This window comes from Halichoeres trimaculatus, unplaced genomic scaffold (genome assembly GCF_033239565.1).
Source record: "Halichoeres trimaculatus isolate MK-OKI-2021-1 unplaced genomic scaffold, fHalTri1.1 fHalTri1_scaffold_14, whole genome shotgun sequence".
Classification (NCBI taxonomy): Eukaryota; Metazoa; Chordata; class Actinopteri; order Labriformes; family Labridae; genus Halichoeres; species Halichoeres trimaculatus.
In genome coordinates, this window is record NW_027437192.1 from 17151657 (window position 1) to 17174313 (window position 22657).

The 22657-nt window shown below is 41.1% G+C and overlaps 1 protein-coding gene across 1 annotated transcript in view; it reads right to left on the bottom strand.

The window, feature by feature from the left end:
* The window catches only part of gabbr2 (gamma-aminobutyric acid (GABA) B receptor, 2), a 246884-nt gene that overhangs the window by 70477 nt on the left and 153750 nt on the right, over window positions 1-22657 (bottom strand). Inside the window, exons 8-13 of the mRNA XM_074686458.1 lie at window positions 22107-22167; window positions 12186-12266; window positions 11143-11293; window positions 10715-10847; window positions 8345-8452; window positions 3920-4042 (exon numbers count right to left, since the gene is read on the bottom strand). Of these exons, the coding sequence (XP_074542559.1) occupies window positions 3920-4042; window positions 8345-8452; window positions 10715-10847; window positions 11143-11293; window positions 12186-12266; window positions 22107-22167 (657 nt within the window). The remainder of the gene's footprint in view (window positions 1-3919; window positions 4043-8344; window positions 8453-10714; window positions 10848-11142; window positions 11294-12185; window positions 12267-22106; window positions 22168-22657) is intronic.

The following is a 22657-nucleotide window of genomic DNA, read 5'->3' on the forward strand; positions in this document are numbered from 1 at the left end:
AACCTAAAACACCCTGTGGTAAGAATGATTGTCTACCATGGCTTCCTGATATCAGTGACATCACACTGAAACTGTACTGGAAACACAACAATTGACTGATTAGATGATTGCTTGATTAATTGGTTGACTAATCCCGGGTTATGCTAAAAACCTTTACATTATTGGTTTGACTGTTGTGAATTCACTACATTGAGTTGAAAATCTGGCGTGCATCAGGATCCATTAGCCTCGTTTCCACCAAGCAGTCCGGTTTGGATCAGTACCATTTGGTAGATGTTGAACCAGTAAAGCATGATCCTGTTTGTGTTTCCACAGCCAACTGTGCCCCCTCGTGGCAGGCGGTGTGTAAGCCACATGCTGAGAGCTGTGTCACTTACGTAATAGCGTGACGCCATAGCAGCGGGACACAGTGTACCCCGCTAATAAATCCAACAAAGAATAAGAACGCAACACTGTAAACAAAGAGGGACTATGAGGGACTATCCAGCAATCCATCTGTTTTTGATAAGCATATGGCTCTTTGTTACGAGGCAGAATTAAGCTTTGTTTCAGAGAAGGCTGTGTGCCGTGAGGACGATACAGCAGCCACTGTCGGATAGTAGGTGATGATTTTCAACCAATCAACAGACTGCAGTGTTTCTAGCTCCACTTTAGTCCATGGAAACGCCACAAAATGCATGCCATACCAAAACAGACCAAACTGAACCGCTTGGTGAAACGGGGCTGTAGTTGGCAAATGATACATCAAGGACACTGTTCCCTGGGACACATTCCAGTTCTTGGTCCACATGACCCTGGTTTTGTTTCTGCAGGGATAATGCGTATTAAGACTAGGGCTGCAGCTATCAAATATTTTAGTATTCGAGTATTCTACTGAAAATCCCATCGATTAATCGAGTAATCGGATAAAATAAATTTTCGTTTAGTTAAAGAGCAGTTATTTTTCAAATGAAATTTTTTCTCTTTGAGAAATAGTATTTTCTGATACAGCATGTCAATAAGAGCACATGCTTTGGTAGCTCCAAAATTTGTAAACACACTTTGACACAATTTGTGTCTTGTACATCTCATCAAATGTTGTGGACCCAAATGGCACCCGTTTCGTAGACTGACCCATTAGTCTCCAAACTCCAGAAAAGAAGCTAGATTTGTTGCTAGTTGCTATTTTGTATAAGAGGTAGCTTGAGGGGTCTGAAAACTATCTTAATATGGCCTCAGCTCTATTTGAAATACCACTCCTTGATCTTTTTTAAAATTAAACGATTCCTCGAGGCATAATCGAGTACCTCAAATCATTCGAGGAATCGTTTCAGCTCGAATTAAGACCACTGCTATGCTAACACTGTAGACTGTTTTTTTTCTGTTTTGTTCTGTTCTGTTCTGCAGTCAGTCTGAAAAGTCCCTATTTTTTTTCCATCTCTTTGTGCCTCATGTTAATTTAATCCTCAGTAAAATACTTCAATTCATTCCTGACCAAAAACACTGTTTTAGACCATACTGTGATTTCTCCATGCTTATCTACTCCTTCTCATTCCCTTTCTGGGTATCTAGGTTGCCTTCTGGTTTCTGGTCCCACCTGACAAGCCTATAGGCCCCTCTGCGCAGAGAAGCTCCAGGCTGCCTCTCCCCCAGCCAAACTCCCTAGGGCTACCACTGGTGGTGCTGGCAATCTGGCAGGCTGGGCAGACATGTGGAGCCCCTGCCTCAGCGCAGGCATGCAGATCTGTGACCCCAGGAGGGGAGCACAGACTCCGAGACTGAGTGGTTAATATATGCACACTAACACTCCCCTGGCCGGGGGCTTAGAGTCTGAGAATACTCCACGAGGACCCAACTGCACACACTGACAACATTCACAAATGAATATGTTAAGCAAGGCTTTGCTACACCCGTCAGGCAGGCTTAAATATATAAGTGGCTATCATCACAAAGGAAATACAGCTTTGTCTTGAGTTGTACAAATGTGCTAAGTATACCTTCAGAGTATGCCAAAAGGAGCATAAGAATGTAAATAACTCTAGCAAGATATCATGCAGCTTGTTTATGGTTTTTCTTCCTCAGAGATCTTTTTATCAATGACTGAGGCAGTGGGGGGTCAAAGAAACCCGGAGAGCCTGACCTGCACCCAGCACTCTTAGATAACCACTATTTATCATTTCAGAGGAATTTCATTTTATAGGAGATGTGAAAAAGTCAGAACAAAGTGCAAGAGGATGTCAACCTCCCTTCCATTGCCCCCACAGCACCTTGGCAACCAGCAAGCAAGCATCATGAAAGCCTTTTCAAAACCATCAAAGAAACAGCAATAAAAGTCTACCATTACACCTGCTTTCTAACGCACAGACCTCCTGATAACCCCTGCTCAGTCAAAGGGTCAACGAGGATCCAACCAATTGCATAGGTTTAGGAGGGCCCAGGAGCCAGGAATAGTCTTGTGGCTGACATACAGAGGTATATAGGGGACTTTAAAGAGAACTCATTAGGACAAAAAGCTCCACTTAGCAGTAACCATGGTCTGTGGTCTTCAAAGATAAATGATTCAATCTGAGTTGCAGACGAATAATTGCCTCTGCTTGTTTGTTGTTAGCAGCAACAGAGTGAAGTAAACACTATCTCCCGGTACCACTGGGTTATTTGCAGCTAATAAGTGGAATAACATCAAGTAATGTGAAATAGATTTTATAAAGATGTTACTGTTGTGCAATCCTTTCATTTAATTCCACACATACAAGACAAATGGAAAAAAAAGGAGTTGTACATGACATCAACAGTTAAACACTTACATGTTTCTATTCATTGTCTGTAGAATCAGATTGGCCTTAGAATTCTATTTGTTTGACATTCAGTGGAAAGACATACACTGATGCTTTTGGATACAATGATCTACAACTGCATTCCACTTTTGACAGGCCAGCTTGCAGCGCAGATACAGTACATACAGTATCTAGCTCTACAAACAATTTCTCTATTACACAGCATTAGCTGCTCACAGCTTAATGTGAGCCCATCTTTTTGTGCTGCATCTTATTAGATTGAGGAACAAATGAGCACCGCAGCCTCTTGTGTTTAACCAGTGGAACACTGAAGCATCTATTTAACAGCATGGGCTGATATCGTCCAAAGCAAAACAGGGGAAAAAAACACTTGACTCAAAGCTATTTAGTTCATGCAGCACAATATCCCCCTGATTCAAGCATTTAACCGGCTGTCTGATGAAAACACTAGTGTAAAGCTGCACAGAAAGACAGACGCACCAGGCCATACTGCATATTTTTTGCCTCAAAATAATAAAAAACAATCTGCCACTTCAGCCAAAGCAAGTAAATCCTGTAAGAAAATAAATATGCTGCTGTCTTCCCTCTTCAGAGTCTGCATGCTTTCAAAACCGGTGGCAGTTTTGTGCTAATAAGTCAAGCAAAAATCAGGACACATCAGACTGTAATGCCAAAGGAGTGTGTATTTATTTTTGTCCATTTGGTGCACAGCTTCATTAATTATGAACCAATCTTGGACAATCTGAGGCTCCTCTAACCAATTACAGGAAAGCAGAGTTCTTTCCTATCCACCACACCATCTCTCCAGCGCAGACAAACTGATGCCAAGAGCCTCTTTTCCAGCAGGCCTCGCCAATGTCTCACATCCAAGCTGGCAAATGTCCGGTTGTGGGGTGAGCGCAGGAGGCAGCAATGGCTCACTTCCTGACCCAAAAATAACTAGCACAACAAAAGATGCTCATATTACAGCCCCAGGCTGACATTTTGTTCGCCTAAATTCCTGATACACAGGCATGTCACAGCAAGAATCTGTCACTGGGAACCTCCCAGCTGAGGTACATCATGTCACATTATCACGAACAAAAAAACACAATTCATGCCAAGAGCAGACAAGTGGTAAAAAACAACATTAAAAGCACTCCTACCTCCAAGCTGTACTCCTCCACAGTCCTCTTAAGCGGGTCAACGATCTGCCAGGTGATGAGGATGCACAGGTCGATTAGCAGCATCCCACCAACGATGATCAACAACTTCTGGTCCTTTATGATCTGGAGGGAAAGGAGATGAGATAGCTTTGGTTAGCACAAGGACACACACCTGTTAATGTGATCATGTACGTGTCTGTTGAGCTATTTTAAACCCTATTCCTTATTGACCAATTTAATTAAGTGATTCTTATCCCACTGGAGGACTAAGAGCCCTGCTGATGTCATCCAAACCATCTAATTAGGTACTGATAGCAATGTATTCAGCTTCAATTAACCCCCAAAAGGAAAACTGAAGATTTCCAAAAGTAGAGATGTATGGTCACACAGTTGGCCAACTCTTTTAAATGAACAAGAGGGCCAGGACTTGTACAATGAAGATTCTGTCAGGGTTTTTTCTTCAACCGATTGAGCCAAGACAGGAAAAAAAAAACTGTGCTTAAATTTCTTACACGTGACAAAAATCCTAACTGTTTCATAACTGGACGTAGTCTCCAAGATGTCAATGGTCTGTTTCTCAAACAGAGATTTTAACCAAATCATCGACAGGGGTCATCATGGAAATAAGGTGAGGAGGATGCAGGTAAAATGTGCCAAACTGAGTAATCACATGGGCCTTGAATATAAAAAGAAATGACAAAAACATAAAAACTGTCAATCAGTGAGTGTGAGTACTCATTGTCCAGCTTAAGAAGCTTAATGCATGTGTGCAAGTCTAAGTTCGAGTCATCATTGTTTGAGCCCTGGCTGAGTCAAGGCTTGAGTTTGATGCTGTAACACCAGCAGGGGCAAAATATTTAACAGACTGCATTTCAGTGGTCCAAGACTTAGAGCTGCCAAGGATAGTCACCTCTGTTAAAATCAGGTAACCAACAGGCCAGGATCTTGTCTCTTTGTGGCAGAAAATGTGCAAAAGATCCACCACACAGGAGCCTGCACTGTGAAGCACTAAAGCACCTCTTTTGTACTGTGAACTTTAGAGGGATGAAAGCCATGGCCTGTTTGTGATCTTTATTTTTAATAGCGTTTGACTGGCTGGAACGGAGCATCAAAGGAAAGGTCAGGGAACACAGGCTGGGCTCTGTTTGGGGAGTATCACATAGCCCAGATGCAGCACAGTGGTCTCCATCCGCTGGTGGGCTCAAGATGAGATGCATGAGGGGATTGTTTTTTTGATGTAGGGTCTTTTGATGGTGTTAGTATTGAACAAATATAGGTGAGGAAAAAACAGCGACAGAGCTTTGTTGGATTCTAAGATGTTCCTGGCCAGTTCAGAGGAGGTACAAGCAAAGCAGAGAAAGAATGGCACCAATCCAGTTAAAAACAACTACAGCCAAGGTGGACAACCATTAAAACATCTTTATGACTTTGAATATGTTCTGGTAAAATCTGTTTGGTAAAACCATGCTATGGCTATTATTATGCTAAGTAGTATTTGTAAAAAGGTTATGCAAAATGTGCTGTATTTCAGGGAAACTGCTCTGCATTTCCATCTCTCCAACTGTGACATGATTCCCTGCCAAATGAATCTGTTAGACAAACTATGTAATGGCTCTAAATTACCTGAAGTGTGATCTCCTGTTTTCCTTCACCAAATATTTTTGGCACTCCTAAAAGTTAGATGGATTCATGTGCCTCTGAGTTTACAGATGAATCTAACTGAGTAAAACACAGAGTGTGAAAAACACAGAGTGTGTACATGCCCTTGGAATAGCTATGAGTAGAAATATAGAGCTTAATGTGTCTCTCTAGTCTCTATTAATACACCCACCGTGAGATGTGGTCCCAGTGCTGAAAAAAAATAACACAGCGCAACCAGAGTTCTAATCCGTTCCCTTGCACTGAGTTGTATACATAAACCAGTGGTAACGTTTACATAATTTTCTGTTAATTCATTCATTGAAAGCTGTGGCAAAATTTTAGTAGCAACCTAATCATTAAGATCCATGTAGAAGTGGAAAACGTAACCAGTTGCTTGTTATCTTTTATCTACATGTACACACAGTATTACGGAAGCACATAGCTGCGACACTAGAAAAAAACAGTCATCGCGTTTTAACATGTTACACATTATCACTTTTTTCACGATACTGAATTATGACATCAATGTAGTAGAAAGCAATTTTTGTTCACGGCTTCCGTCTTGGCCAGCACACTCTTGGAAACAAATTTCCAATATCAAAGAGGTTTTCTCCTGGTTTAATGAAGATCAAATGAATTGAAAAATATGAGATATCATATCTTTGTAGGAACCTTTGTGTGTTAGTGGCTGCTTGTGGGCCAGTTGATAAAGTCAGAGTTAACCTGCAAGAAGCGTCCAATTGTTGCTATGGGCTGTTGTCCATTCATATTTTGAGCCTCCACTTCCGTGCTACAAATTAAAAACCTGACAGCTATCACAAGACTAGTTTTTGGCAGCGCTGCACGGGTGCAGCTAGCCGTCCATGTTCTGGCTTGTTGATGATTAATGAAACTACCTCCAGAGGGTCGGACTTATAACTACTTCTGTAAAGCCCCATGCATTTCAAAATCTGTCTTACGCATACATATCATCCACAGGGTAACAGAATCGGCCCCTGTCTTAAGGTTGAATTAAATCAAATAAACAGTACAAGTTTAACAATAAAGTAATCACATTATAACACAATACTGATGAGATCTTTTCTCTTTATTTGTGGCATAGCAGCAATACGCTTCTGTTCATCATTAATATGCGCACACAATCGTCATTGTGTGCTGTCAAGTGTAATGATCTTAAAGATACTTTCATTTCAACTTCATGGCTTGTGGTGGTGTGTGGTGGTCTGCACACATGTAAATTTAACGATATGTCATTACATGGTTCTTAAAGAAACACTGATGTAGGTGAGGCTGGCCAAAGCTGCAACTAAGCCATTTTTTCATTTTGTTTGTTTGTACTTTTTATTTATGTTTGTGTGGTTTGCTTGTGTGTATTTAGAGGCAGATATTGATTGAGAGAGCCCCCCCAGCCCTATCCCTAACAACACATGCTCTGTTCATGTCTTGGAGCTCTTTAGGAAGTGAAGGAGTGCAGGTCGTAGTCTGTGGAGAGGAACCTTATCGAACACATCCCTGATTTACAATCTGCGCTTGCCAGCACCAGGAAAAAATAGGGGGAAGGCCGCAAGGAGGGTGTGATGGATGCAGGAGCAGCCCATATGTTTGAGGTAAAAGATGGCTGACACTCGTGCTCGTTTCTCCTGTGAAGGCGGTTAACAAGGATTTCAGGGCACCTCGAAGCAAGTAAGCTGTGAACAATGTACCTGCACATAATCAGTCTTAGTGGGTGTTTGTGTGTTTTTCAAACAGGCTGTAAAGAACAGAGGTTGGAGACCTGATATATCAGAACGAGTGGATGCGGAAACAGCTGCATAAATATGTGATGATCTTGTGTCTCAGAGCTGCAGAGGAAACTCGAGCAGCTCTCCATCTTTAACCTGTAATCTAGGTTTTCTCTCTACCCGCTGCTCTCTTTTTCCAGGGCTGTTTTCGCAATGTCCAACCTACTTTCTTTGCTGTTTGTGCCACTCTGTTTGTCTTGTCCCTTTTCTTTGCCCTGCTTTGCCTTCCTTCTTCTGCCACCCCACCCTCCCTTCTGCCACTACAGCCCTCCACCCTCTCCAACTCTTTGATCCATCCCTCTCTTCCTGCTCCCTCTCTGGCAGGCCACCCACACTTCTTCCAATATGCAAGAGACAAAGAGAAGGGGGAGAGGGAGATCTATAAATACAGAAAGGCCAAGCAGTTACAACACTCAATGTGCCCGGCACCACTTTATATAACTGGGCCAGTGAAACAGATTGTGTCAGATGTTTGAAAGCCATTTGTATTTCTGATTTTTTTCTTTTTTTCCCAAAGAGGACATTCTGAAAGCAGGTGCCAGGGGCTGCCAGTCTTTCACTGTGTTTGTTATAAAGCATGAGTGAGAATACAATCACCCACACACCAATGTTTGGCTCTCAAGAGGCATGTGAGGCTTCCAGGGTAAGGCTGTCAGGTTTGCACGTTTCAATGGAGGTTTTTTTTGTGCTTTTATGGTCTGGTAGTCATCATATCCGGCAGATGTACACAGTGTGATAAGAAAAGAAGGGTTTCACGGACAGATTTTTACCAGTAATGATCACACGTACCAAGCACAAAGAATAGAGAGGATGGCACAAAGGAGCACTTATCTTTCCCAGCATGTGTGTCACATTTCGAATAAATCAAATGTAATACCAAATGGGAATTTCTCTCCTGGTCTTTATAAAATCTGAAGACGTGGAAATTACATTTGAATCACTCCGAGTTCCTCTCATGTGTCTCTTGTGTATTCATCATTAAGCGTGATTTCTTTCCCCATACCTTCTTCTTCATCTTCACATTTTTGAAGATGGCGTGCACCCTCCAGGTCTTGGCAAACATGGCGCCGAAAGCCGTCGTGTATCCAACAATGAGAATCCATGTCCGAACCTATCAAAGTAACAGCAACACAGATAACAATGTCAGGTTTTAAAATGGTGATCAAGGCTTAAAACCACATCAGATCTGACAGGTTCTTGCATTTCTTTCTTGAAATTCATTCAAAATAGCACTGTGAAGGAAACTAAAAATAAAGGCTGTCAGATTTATTCTAGATCTTTAAGTGTGGACTTCTGGGAGAACGTCCCAGACCATTGGAAGCTGTCACACTCCTGAGAGCGTTTCATCATAATTGGAGACAAAAAGAAGACCTCTTACTGCTTTGGCACAAAGGACACCGCTGATGTGTTTTAGAAGCTTAGAATTGGAATATAGATGATAAAATCTTTAAATAGCCTCAAAAGGCTTTTTTATTCTGTGTGTGTTTTACTGTTCACTGTGTGGGCTCTCTCTGCAGTACACACACACACACAGAATAGCACCTAGTCCTCTTTATATGCCTTTTTCAACAGAATCTAAAAAACAATAAAGCCAAGCATGGGTCGGGTAAAGAAGACCTGAAAAAAAAAACAATTACACCATCTTTTCTACAGGAAAGCAGCACATATTGATTGGTGTTGAATGCATCAACCTCTGTGCTCTTCTGCTGTAAGACCTCATCTGAAGTGACGAGCTTTGTATCAGCCAGGTGGTGGCAGCCCTAGACGTGCCCTGACACACACTGCTCTGCTGCGTGTCTGTTTCTGTGTCAGGAAGGGCAGCATTTCAATGTGAAACTGGTTATCACTTTAATCAAAACTCTTTAATTAATCCAGCATCTGCACATTGAGTAATGTTACCTGGGGGGGAGACACTTACAGAGCTCAATACTTGCAAGAAAACCAAATGAGCTTTCGTCAGAGTTAGTCTAGTGCTGCACGTGATAAGTGTTTCTGCAGTATTCTCCGCTTGCACTGTCTAGTCTTTACTGAGCCTTCATAATAATAATAATAATAATAACAATAATGCATTAATTTTGCATTGCTTTTCAAATTTCTCAAAGATACTTTACAGATTGCACAACGCATATAAAAGACACATTAAAAACACTTAACAATGGTTTGAGCATCAACGGTTGAAAGCAGTTTGAAAAAGATGTGTTCTGAGCTGAGATTTAAACGTGGTAAGGTTGCTGCAGTCACAGATGTGTTTGGGTAGGAAGCTCCAGAGGGAAGGGGCAGTGATGGTGAAAGCTTTGTCACCACAGGCTCGGTGCTTGGTCCTTTGCGGTGGGGAGGAGCTCCACTAGAGGAGCAAAGACGACAAAGCGTGTTTTGGGGGGTGGAACAAGTCAATAAAGCACCGTTTTTAGCAGGCAGTCCGGTTTGGATCAGTACAGTTTGGTACGAGTTGGATCGGAAAGCCCGATCCACAGCCAACCATGTCCCTTCCTAGTAAGCTGCGTGTAAGCTGGATGCTAATAGCCGTGTCAGTTATGTAATAGCGTGATGCCATAGCAGTGAGACACATTATACTCTGCTAATAAATCCAACTAAAAAAGAAAAATGTGACACAGTAAACAAATAGCAGCGACAAAGGACATCCAGCAATTTATATTCTTTGTGATTTCTATGTGGCTCTTTGTTATAGACCACAATCAAACTTTGTTTTCGGAAGGCAGCGAGGAGAATTAAAGCAGCCGCTGTCGCACAGTGAATGACGATTCTTCCAACCAATCAACAAACTGCAGTGTTGTAGCTCCACCTTCTGGGGTCTGGCAACCTAACGGAGGGGTCCCAAAAAGTGGAATGGCTCATTTCTTTCGTTTTGGGTTCTGTCCTGGTATTAGTCAGTCAGCCTCAAAATGTGTGGGAACACACTGAGTAACTGAAGTGCTTGGTGGAAACAGGACTTAAAAAGTGAGGGGCCAGGTTATGAAGGGCTTCAAATGTCAGCAGAAGGACTTTGATAGGGAATGTAAAGCTAGCGTAGGTTAAGGCGAGGGTGATGTGATTATGGAAACACTAGATGGGCAGTTGAATTCTGGATGTAATTTTGAGAAAGCCGTGTCCTAATACTTTCTCTTTCCAATTGGGTCTCTATTCCTCAAAGCTTTGGTATGTCTCTGTAATGACTGGTCTTCATTAGTCTTGTCTACAAGACCATGGCTAGTATTGTAAGGACTGAATTTATCAGTTATTGAATTCTGCCTGTTGGGGAAGGTTTTCAGTAAGCAGGTCTTTTATTGTGTGATTAGATGTGATCATAGCAGACAACTAATCACAACTTCTTATTTAAATATATGTGTCATTGGAAAGTTTTACAAGAACTCACAGTGCAAAGAGTCTCAAACTCTTTGTCAGAGACAAAACCTCCGTCCAGACCAAACAGGAAGATGGAGGCATAGGAGAGCAGACCTCCCAGGATGATCAAGTTGTTCATGTAGGGACTGGACATCTTAATAAGTCTGGAAGGAGAAACAAATACAGTTCATTCAAATAGAATAAAATAAAATCAGTAGCATTTGTCTCTCTGTGATACTTAAGAGAAGAGGGAGATGTGTAGAAATTATGGACTGGCAGAAGGTTTAAGGTTTCTAAGGTATTTTTTTCATTCATCCTTCTCTTCTGTGTACCTGAACACAAACCCCTCATTTACTTTCCCATCACACCTTATGTTTATCCAGTCCACCTTCAACACATGGTCTTTTTCTAATCCCCTCCTCTTCTTCCTGCTCTGAGGGATGAATGCTGATTACTGACCTGTGATTGCGGTTCTTGATGTTGAAGAAGAGGAAGGCTCCTGCCATGAGCATGCCCAGTATGGTGATGGTGGACAGGATGCTGTAGAGAGGCACATTGATGTGGCGCCGCTGCAGACGCACAAATGTGCGATCTTTGGGGGGCTCCACGCCTGAGAGAAGAAGAACATGTGAAGAGAAGCTTTAGAAATAAGTGAACCTCAAACTGAGTATCATTTATCGAATGTTGAATTCATGGTATTCTATGTGATGTGAAATTACAGAGTACATGAAGGAGATTGGGTTTTTGGACAGGTTCCATTTTTCCAGAGAGGTTTCCTTCTTCACTCTGACAACTCGAGCCAGCCTCTTTTAAATCTTTCTCTCTTCAACAAGACAGAAATAGTGACAGTGCGGCAGCTATCCAGTTATTTGAGACCCATTTCCTGGTCTACAGTTCCCCCTGGTTGAGTGCATGTATCTCTATGCACTGCAGTCAAGTTATTGTGGTCAGACTCTGCACTTTCTTATCTTTTGCTCTATTTTTCTCCTGCTGGTGTGCCAATCAATAGCAATGGCATCATCTTACATGTCTCCACTTACTGTGGTAAGGGATGTGGAAACAAGCCTCTTAGATGGTACTGTTCTGATGGGGGGGGGGGTCAAAAGAGAGAAGATGGAGGAAGAGCGGATGGTGGTGAAGAGGAGAAGAGCCAGGGGAATCCAACAAATTACGGAGTATGTCAACACTAGCGAACACGTGAGGGGTGAAAGATGGGATGGTTAATAATTTATCACAGAGGACAGTTGGAAGTGGTAAAGCAGCGTGGCCACTCCCTGTGAAGGGTGGAGGTGGTCTCTGTGTTTGCGCTGAAAAGAATTTAGGTTCAAGTGGGTCAGAGAGGAGTGTGCTGCAGGGATAAGTGGTGGCCCTTTACCATACAGTATATAAAAACACATCAGAAGCATTAGGATGCCGGTGCTTCTTCGGTGTGTTCTGCATCACCCAGTCGTTGCTTAAAGCTACAGAGTAATAAAGGCATACCAACACATACATGTTCTTACCTTGAAATCTAATGGAGTTATTGTTGAGGTCCAGTATATCAGCAATTGCGTTGTACTCTCCAACCTTCACTTCCTGGCCCTCTGTTGAAAGAAAAAAAAATACATACATAGACATTTAACAGGGAATTTATTTCGACTACAGTTCTACAGTTCTACAGTTTCATTTAGGAGATGCTTAAGTAACATACAACACAAGCAACAATTTAGACAGAAGGGGAAGCCTTGATTAGTGCGCCAAAGTGCTCCAAGTTAGTTGGCTGAAGGTCCTGCCATTAAGTGCAAAAAGAAGTGCTTTTTTCATGTTGAATAACGTAGCCATAGTTAACCACAGTTATATCACTGCTACAATATAATTCACCCTTCAACAACATTCAATAATCAGTGCTAAATATGCACTAAGAGCTGGGTTTGAGACCTTCTGGTTCATTCTACCACTGAGAACAAAGAGGAGAAGGGTTAGCTTAAGTGCCTAAGTGTCCCTTGAAAAGATGAGTTTTCAGATATCTCTTAAAAGTAGAAAGGTAATTCATTCCACTGTTTTGGCACAACAGAGGAGAAGAGTCTGGCTACAGATTTGGAGCCGTGCTGGGCCAGGGAAACCATGCGTTTTTAACAAGCAGAGCGTAACAGGTGAGAAGAAGTAAAGACCTAGATGAGGGACTCCCGGTAGGCAGGAGCTGTTCCTGTCAATGCTTTGTAAGCCAGAAGAAGAGCTTTGAATTTGATTGGAGCTGCCACTTGAAGCCAGTGAAGAGAGATTACCAGCGGGGTGACATCTGCTGTTTTGGGCTGGTTACAGACCAGACATGCTGCTGCATTCTGGATCATCTGCAGAGGATTCAATGTACACACAGGGAGGCCTACTAGAAGAGAGTTGCAGTAGTTGATGCTTGAAATCACAAGGGCCTGTACCAGAAACTATGATGTCTGTTGTGTCAAGTAGGGTCTGATCCTCCTGATGTTATAGAGGGCATATCAACAAGACCGAGTAATCAAGGCCACATGAACCTTAAAGGTCAGCTGGTCATCAATTATGACGCCCACTTCCTGGATGCATCACTCTTTTTTAATTTATTCTTTGGGCTGGTACTTCTCATTCAAAGCTGTTAAACCTGTGTTGTCTTAAGATTGAACTGGCTGGGACATGCTTCTCACACTTTTAGTAAAAGTGATAATTTTTGCCAAATGCAATTATCAGGATGCTACCATGCTAACAATGAATGTTTGCTGATGTTTAGCAAGTGCATTGTTTAGGGAATTGGCGTGCTGACATGAGCCTATTAGCACTGAGCACTTTGCCCATCTAAAGCTGGTGGGAATTTCTATGACTCTTAAGGTTTTTGTTCATGAGTCAAAGGTCTGAGAAAGTAACATCTGAGCTAATGAAAGATTAAGGCATCCACAAAGTTGCTAAAGCATGACTGTGCAGGGCATGGCTGTTGTATTTAATATCAAGGCAGTGCAAACTTGGGTAATGGCTTGACCGACCAACAGACTACTACAACAGGTGCTAACGTCCTTTCAGATATGTGGTTTGCAAGGCTAAAAATGGGGTTGTGTGTTTGATATGGCCTGCAGCCCATCAATTGGTCCAATCAGACTTCGTCACACCTGGGTGTATGCGCACGCAGCAACTGGCAGTGAGCGAGAGCCTGGCATCCTTGTCTTGGTCTTTAAAGCATTTTTAGCGTCTTGTGGGATTTTATCGTCTTTCTTTAGTGCTTTATTCCTATATTTCTATCTTAAACTTGGTTTTATCCTTAGCATTTAGCTTTAGAGAGCCATCAATTTGATGAGTTTTTGAGGTTTTAATTTGATCTTCATGGAAGGTACTTCCCCCTCTTTTATGCCTATTTCTGCTGTGTTGCTGGAAGATGAAGCACTTTGATGTCTCACTGTTTTAAATGTTTTAATGTTTGACTTCTGTCTCTCACTTATGAAACGGTTGTTGTAATTTCACTAACCACAAAACAAAACTACCTACTAGTAAAAGTAAAGTAACCTGAACCTGAACCTGAATGGTTGGATGTTGGAATTTCTTGCCCTTATTCTTGTTTGTTATGGGAAATCTTTGTGCTGACAGCTCAAACAGTGGATCTTCTTTGTTTTTTAAGAAACTTGATGGGTTTTTTTCTGTAGCACCGGTGAGTTTTGATTGAGAAAACAAAACAGAGGAAGAACATCCAATTTGGACATTAATTGGACACCTAGAGGAAAGGTCCAGCTTTTAGCTGCACAGTCTAACACGGCAGTACTGAGACTTTTAAATCACAGCATCTACCAAAACTCATTATGAGTCACACCTCAAACATAATATTTCCGAGCGCTCAGTGAGAGAGTCTTTCAAGATTCTCCATTGGAAGCTTTCCGATGCAGCTTGATGCGGCCAGGAAACAGTCTTCTTGTTTTCCACTATTGCAATTATTGGTTTATTTTACCTCAAGGAAACCTTAAGAGCAATAAGAGCAGATATCATAGAAAACAGCAGTGATAGCACCAGGCAAAGACATAAAAAACTTGATTTCAGAAAGAGCTGACTCAGAGCGCACTCCATCAAAGAAATGTTCAGCTTACGTCAAAGGGACTAAACAAATGCAATGGTGCCTTTGCATTCACACAGCAATATGCGTTGTTTTACGGTTTTCAAGAAACAGCAAGGTAGTTAGTAATGGCTGTACACCCCACCCTAAAATACAGTCTCTGTGTTGTTCAGAACAAACAGCTATTTCAGGATTGAGTGTTTTCTCTTTTGGAAACAACTATGAGTCCCTGAGGTGTAATATTGGAGGAAGCACGACCTTGTCAGACAAACCTGGGCCTTTTCTCTGCTTCACTCATGAAGATTACTTACGTAGAGTATACACCAGGGAGGAGAGAGGAAGAAGAAGAGAGGACAAATTATTCTGATTCCTTTTTTTGTACGTAGTACAAAAAAAAATCCTGCAATTTCTCCTGGTGTGCTTTCTCCTTGTTATCACTCTTACAGGCCCACTAAACTCCTCAGCAACATTGTCCTTGACGAGGAAAATGACAGATAACATCAGCTATTGCAGCATCACAGAGCGTCACGTTCCCCACTCTGCTACGCTCCGTGAATCACCTCTCTTGATCTCCAGTTCTGGCATCACAGCAACAGGATCAGTGTTGAAAATGTAGGACAAGCCCAATGTGACAACCTTGGAACAGCATATTTTCTACTGTATGCATACAAAATCAGGATAGCCATGTAGGATCAATAACCATTTTTACCTCAACCACATCCTTTTACAGGAGCTAAACAGAGTACAAGATCATATCAGTGCTCTTCCTTTGAGATGTTAAATACTCTCCCAGCACTCTGTCTCATATGGGATTATTGATGGCTGTAGCAGGCTGCAAAACTCAACCTGTCACTCAGCAAGGGCTATGACATTTTAGGTTGTTCGGTTTAATTAGTAAGAGGGTGAATTCAAAGGGGAATTTGCATACTCCTGTAGGAAACTGTTCAACACTTATTACCTGACATCATTATTCATTAGAAAAAAAAAGCGTAACAAAAGTATTTTATGTTAATTACTGTGCATATTCATCATCTCCTGGAAAAGTAGGACGTCATCAGATTTTCGATCTAGCCAAGAGAAACAGCCTACATGTCTGGTAATGAATCTATAGAAAGCTAGCAGAAAAATTAAAAAAAACATTATGCAGACCCCAACAGACTGAGGTGATCTACATGTCAGGGATATATAGGTAAAATAAAAAGTCATTTGGCAAACTGTAAACCTTGAAAGGTTTAAGAAGATGCAAGAAAAAAGCAGCCAGGCCAAAAGTTTCTGACAGAGGTGTTAACAACCTGGCTTCCCTGGCTCAAAAAACTGCAAAATGTACCACTGAATATATAGCCAAAGAATAAAGAGTTTTTCTGTGGTTGTAGCAAACATGCTGAAGCCTAAGTAAAATTCCCATCACAGCTGTACTTAAGTCAAATACTAATACAGCCCCTCACATGGAGGCAAAAGCTAAAGTTACACAGAGCCTCAAACAGGCAGAGAGCATCTTCACAAGCTATTTTTCCCCAGTCTTTAACTATTTTTTCTCTGACTGTGGAGTTCTTAGTATGAGTCATTATGATACAAATTTAAATATAGTCACATCTAACTACAGATAGTTATATAATATTAACATTATCACTCATTCATGTTTTCACATGAAATGAAAGATTCTTCATATACACAGTATATAGTTTATGTTTTGTTTCGACACAAAAACTCCTTGTTCAAAAACTGTACAAAAAAAAAGGAGACACAAAAAAAAACAAAAAAACAAAGTTTTTAGTACAAGGAAGTCCTGCTGTCAACTGAAAGGACATTCCATTACAAATAATAATAAATAAATAAATAAATAAATAACCAAGACTATTACAAAATGCAGATACCAGAAATCACCACTTTTTCTCTTCTGGGTCTTAGAAAGATATAGTCAGTGTTCTATTATTTATCAAAACCTAAATCAAGGTTTTTGAAAAGAAGATTGTTTCAGTGCAAAAACATAGCAAACACAGGTAGTCTAAATGAATATAAAGTTGGTGAACAGTAGTGCTCTTACTACTGTTAAAGATTTAACAGGTTTCACTCTTTCAACTTACATCACATTGATCAAAACACACAGCAGCACTGTTTGTGATTAGCCTCTAAGTTTCAGATCTTATCATTCTTCACAAGATACTTTTACGTGCGGATGCTGGAATTGAGGAGTGATGAGATGGTATCTTAATCCTCCAGTAGTTAAAACCTGTAGATAGATGCAGGAGAGGACTGGAAGTTTGAGAGCAGCACCAGTGCAGGGCAGGAGTGACACTGGAGAAGCAGAAAAGGGAGCTGCCTGCTTGCTCCTCTCCCGAGTAAGTTATCTTTCCTTTTTTTCTCAATGCAATCGTCTAGTGTAATCATTCTTTCAAACCCCTGTTCCAAACAATCTGAAACCGAAGACATTCTGACTTTTACTGATTCACCTGCAAGTCAAGCACAGGTGACATTTATTACATGAGAACAGAGCCTGGAATGTCTCACCTTGTGGTCGAGCCTAAGTCCTTTTTCTATGCTGTTCACGTGTCCTAAAACTCATCATGTTACGTCTGTTACCTGATCTATGGAAGCCTAACATAACAAAACTTTTTGCTTCATATAAAGTCACTAGAGGTATCAATGAGATAAATTCTTGGGAATATTAAGTTAAGTTGAAAGGGGTGCAAGGAGAGGACTAGCTGCAGCTATTAATTGACGGGTATAAGACTTGTTCAAACACCAACAATAGAAGATAAAATACCAGGAATTAATTCTAACTTGAGGTGTGCCACTGTAAGCAAACTCCAACATTTATCTCCAACAATCTGAAACATCTCAACCTTTTACCTACACATATAAAATATCGGATTATGGATATATACAGGGGCGTCACTAGGATTTAGGGACAGGGGGGGCTTCAGCCCCAGGAGATGCAAATGATCAAATGTGTAACAAACGAAACACAACACATGGTGTTAATAATTCCTCAACATAGAGGCTAATGCCATGACTTTTGCAGACAGCACAATAATCAGATTGATAAAATTTTGGCACATAAGTAACTAGAAAAGATTTAGAATAGAATTTAAGGTTCTTTTATTGGTCTAAAAAATCTCTTAAAGGTCTTGCTCCTTTATATTTATCAGATTTGCTTTTATCATTTGAGCCGAGTAGGGCTCTCAGGTCATCAGGTAGTGGACTTTAATGGTACCAGAAGTTAGAACTAAAACACTTGGGGAAGCCTCTTTCTATTATTGCGTCCCCCATCTGTGGAACAGCCTACCTCAAGACCTGAGGGTAGCTCCTACTGTTCATATTTTTAAAAGTAAACTCAAGACCTACCTTTTTTGTCTGGCTTTCAGCTGATTGTATTTAGTATCATTTGTTGTTATTTTATTTATTTAAATCCTCTTAACCTGTTTTATTTCTCCTTTTTAGACCAGATCTATCACTTCTAATTTTATGACCTGCTCTGCTTAAGCTGTTTTTATTACCCACCAAATTAGGCTATCTCATTTTTACCATAGTGCTTATTCATATTTTATTTAATTTATTTTCAGTGTCCTACAGACAAATGACTATCTTTAGACTCACCTTTCCAGTGGAAGTCTCTCCCCTCTCGTTCCCTGTGCTCCTCTGCCCTGACTCCTTCAGATCAATAGGGATGGCGGAGTGATAATTGTTTCTGTATTATTATTGTTATATTCATCACAATAATATAATGATAATAATAATCATAAACTACTGTTAGCAGGGGGCTAGAGTCAATTGTTAACTACCATCAGTGATAAATACTTACTTTTTGGAAAAAGTTCCAGATATCCATTCTATATTGATGGCTTAAATAAAGACTTCTTGTGTCTTGCTTTACTCCTGAGTCCATGACAAGAAGATAGCCTCCGTCCTTTTGACTGTCCGTCCAGTAGAGATGGATAAAGCCTGCCACCGCTCCTAGCTTAGCTCAAACGCTGGGAGTCAATATGAAAGTTTAGCCTGTCTCTGCCTCATCAGATAAACTCTTCAGCCCTCCAAACGGTCTTGAGTGCCCTCTATTAGGCGTTTTTACCTCATTAGTTAAGTTAACTTCTACTATCAAAGTGTTATGTCCTTCCACTACTAAAAATAGGCTTTGTTTCGTAACTTTCGTGTCCTAGTACCGGGAATTTTTAGCGAGAGATGGGAAGTTCTCGAACGAGTCGACTCCTTTGAACAGCGTTTTTCAGTGAACAAAAATAACTGATTCGCTGCTCTGTGTCAGCCCTTTGTTTGCAGACCATTACTGAATACAAATTGCCTGCACATTTCAGAACGAACAGCTCACTCACGAGTGTCAATCGGTTCCCACCGTTCATTTGAAAAAGCCATACAAAAGACTCGACTCGTTCGCGATTTCACATCTCCCGCGAAAACCACAGCGGATGTGAGTAGTATGATGAAATCACCTCAAATCATTTAGCGGGGCTTGATGATACTTTAGGGGGGCTTCAGCCCCTCAAGTTAGGCCTAACGATGCCACTGGATATATATATTCTCCTTACAGAGGGACAAAGGCCAGGTTTCCTTATCTAACATGCCTGGAGGTGTGTTGATTTAAAGTCTGTCCTCAGGGGAACAGAAACCTTGATCGAGACCTCTGGTGGTGAGCTATCTCTTATCCTCATGAGAAACAGTAGGAATAAGAGCCATTGAGGCCACTGACGAAGAATGTCTGACAGGATAAAAATGAAGGACCAGAGGCTGAGGACAGATGATAGGGTCGTGGTGGGGATCAGTGGCTTTTGAAATATTCAAGCTGAGGCAGTCCCTCCTCTCCTCTCCTCTCCATCCAGCTCAGGCCCTCAGTGTGTCAAAAGGGTGACAAACGCATGATCCCTGACAAGTGAGGAGGAAGTGATAGAGTGAAGGTTAAGGAGGGATGGAGGCGATATGATAAAGCTGCGAGAGGGTGGTGAGAGAGAGCTGTAGCATACATGAGGGGGGATTTGGCAGTGGACCACCTGCTGATGGAAGGTAGAAAAAAATACTGTGCTCTAATGATGGATTTTAAAAAGTCATTAAGTCTTTAGAGTGTGTTAAAGCCCTTCACAAAGACTGTAGGAACACGTGATCAGGTTTCCTTGGTGTTGCCTTTAATGCTGAGAATAATGATGAGGTTTAGACCAATCAGGATCAAGTATTTCACACAGTGAGGTGACAATCATTCAGTAATCCAGGTGATGGAAGAGTAGTTAAAGGGGCTGTAAGGAGTTTCTAAGCAACCTTGAAAAAGTCTCCATTCTAGATATATTCCTGATTTTAACCCACACTTTAAATTGAGATTATCAGCACCAATATAGGTTATTCCTTAACACTACTTCTTAACTTCCTGCTCGAGCCGAGCTGGACTGAATTGTTTTTTTTTTGGCTGAAATTGATTTCTGTGATTAATTTTATAGAGAAGGTGGACACAGGAGTCTCACTGTCAGACAGAAAAGAACAGAAGAGTAGAAGAAGGCTAAACATTACGGACATGTCTTCAAGCCACTGGCTGTTAGCAGTGCTAAATATATCTGGCTATTAAAATACGGTACAAACATGCAATGTTTGCTTGTTGTCTAGTTTCAAACTGTAGTGCTACATAACTATTGATAAATACCTAACCTTGTATCCGGTAACAAGTTGTTTTCAACACTGAAAATTTGTTTCGATTCGATCTCCATTTAATTTAAAGCAAACCTTCTCCTTCTTGCCCGCTACACCCTGCTTGTGAAGGACGTCTGGTGCTCCCAGCCCAGTGCGGCTCTAAATCTGTGGCCAGACTCTTCTCCTCTGTTGTGCCCAAATGGTGGAATGAATTACCTAACTAAATGTTCCACAAGGTCCCTTTCTACTTTTAAGAGATGTCTGAAGACTCAACTGTGCAGGGAACACTTAGGCCCTTAAGCCTCTCCTCTGTGTCCTCAGTGGTAGAATGAAACCTAAAGTCTCAGACCCAGCTCTTCATGAATATTTCTTGCTGATCTCTGAATATTGTTGGTGGTTGAACTACATTTTTGCAGCAATTAATTGTGGTTAATTATGGCTATATTATTACTCTAGATGGGAAAAAAAATCTACTTGTACTTAATGGCATCACCTTCAGCCAAATAGCATAGCACTTTGTTGCACTGACTGAGGTTTCCCCTTCTGTCCAAATTCTTGCTTGTGTTGTACGTCACTTTGGACAAAAGTGTCTGCTGTATGAATTGGTAGAACTGCAGAACAAACACACGCCTTGTAAAAGTCACATCTTCCCGACAGTGTGCATGAGACTCCAGGCCAAAAGGTGGCGCTGCAGTCTAATTAAAACAGATCCTGGAGGAAAACATCACCACTCCCTTTTTTTTCAATACTCATTCACTGTGTTGATTAACAAGATCTTTGAATCATGTTTTTTTTCAGTTCCACTAAACCTGCTGAGCCTGGGCTGCAGTGGCATCAGCATACACACACACACACACACACACACACACCCGGCATGAAGAAAGCGGCCAGAGGGACAGAGCTCCTCTGCTGTGAGGGAGATAAGACGTTTAGGCAGAGCAGACTGAACAGTGCCTTGCTGTGTGCTGTATACAGCAGAGGAATCATCTGCATCAATATGCAGTCTCTGAGGGATTTAGACCCTCAGCGTGTCCCACAGGCTCAAAAACAACCTCAGGATCAAGGGCGAGAGAACAGAGCTGAGGAATTTCTCAAAAGTGCAAACCTTGACTGTTTCAGATGTCATCCATAACAAGAGAGCAGTCAAGAGGTTACGACTCTCCCAAACAAAAAGAGAGGCCCCTGGGTATTTACATACATGCACAAAGAAAACTACGATTTCAGTTCATGTGTTCTGACAAACCACCTCTTTGGTCAGCCTTGCAAATGATAAAGAGACTGGAAAGATTTGTAAACTGGATCAATGTGGGTGTGAAACCTAAATTTAAAGTGTCTTCAGCCTCTTCCTCAGTATTTATCATGACCTCAGATTTTTCACTCCATTGGGTCTGCATCTGCTATAAACACAGGTGATGCACTCCATATATATCCAGAAAATTCTATTATATATTGATGATTAAGATGCTTTTATGGAGCAGAGGTGAAGTACTCAAAATTCTACAAATTGCTGCTCGAATTCTTTCTCCCAATTTTTGAAGGTGTCAGGTCAAGAAAAAGAGCGACTGCCTAGAAGTGAGAGTAATAAGATAACCGAGGCAAATACAGTTGATGAATCAATAAAGGAGAGCAAAGTTGACACTTTAAGATTATTTTTCCTTAGAAAGTGATTGGTCAGAAGTTTAAAAGAGGATGCAAACTTAAGGAAAAACTGTGAAGGTTAATCTGTGGAGTAGAGAAGTATTAGAGTCACACTTACCTTGAAATTGGTTGAATTTTATAGTACCCATCCTCTCTCCGTTTCGAAACATTACTTGGCCCTGAAAAGGAAAAAAATAGATAAAATGCATATTTAATGTAAGATAAAACACAAATACAAAACATGTTATGGTTTATTAAAAAACACAATTTTCTGCTGAATTATATGCAGCACAAGCAGAAACAAATGGATACAAATGAATGGAAGCTTAGTTCCATTAAATTTATGCATAGTGCTTCACTGACACTGGAGTGTTGGCAGGAAAAAGGGGCAGAGTCTCGGCTTCTGCACATACAGCATCTCATTTGAATAGAAGTGGCCAAAATTGATCTGTTTATGGAGGTAAACAAAATTATCTTTGCGCTAATTCATTTGCTAATATCCCTGGAACAGCATCAGATCAGCAAAGCTGCCCAATGTAAATGTGTCTGCTCGTGTTAAACTGGCACAAATCTGAACTCAGACACACTTAAAAGGCAGTTTTTTATGTGAGATGGACTTTTGGTTGAGGAACAGAGTGTAGAAGTCATTAAATGAGATTTTAACAGATT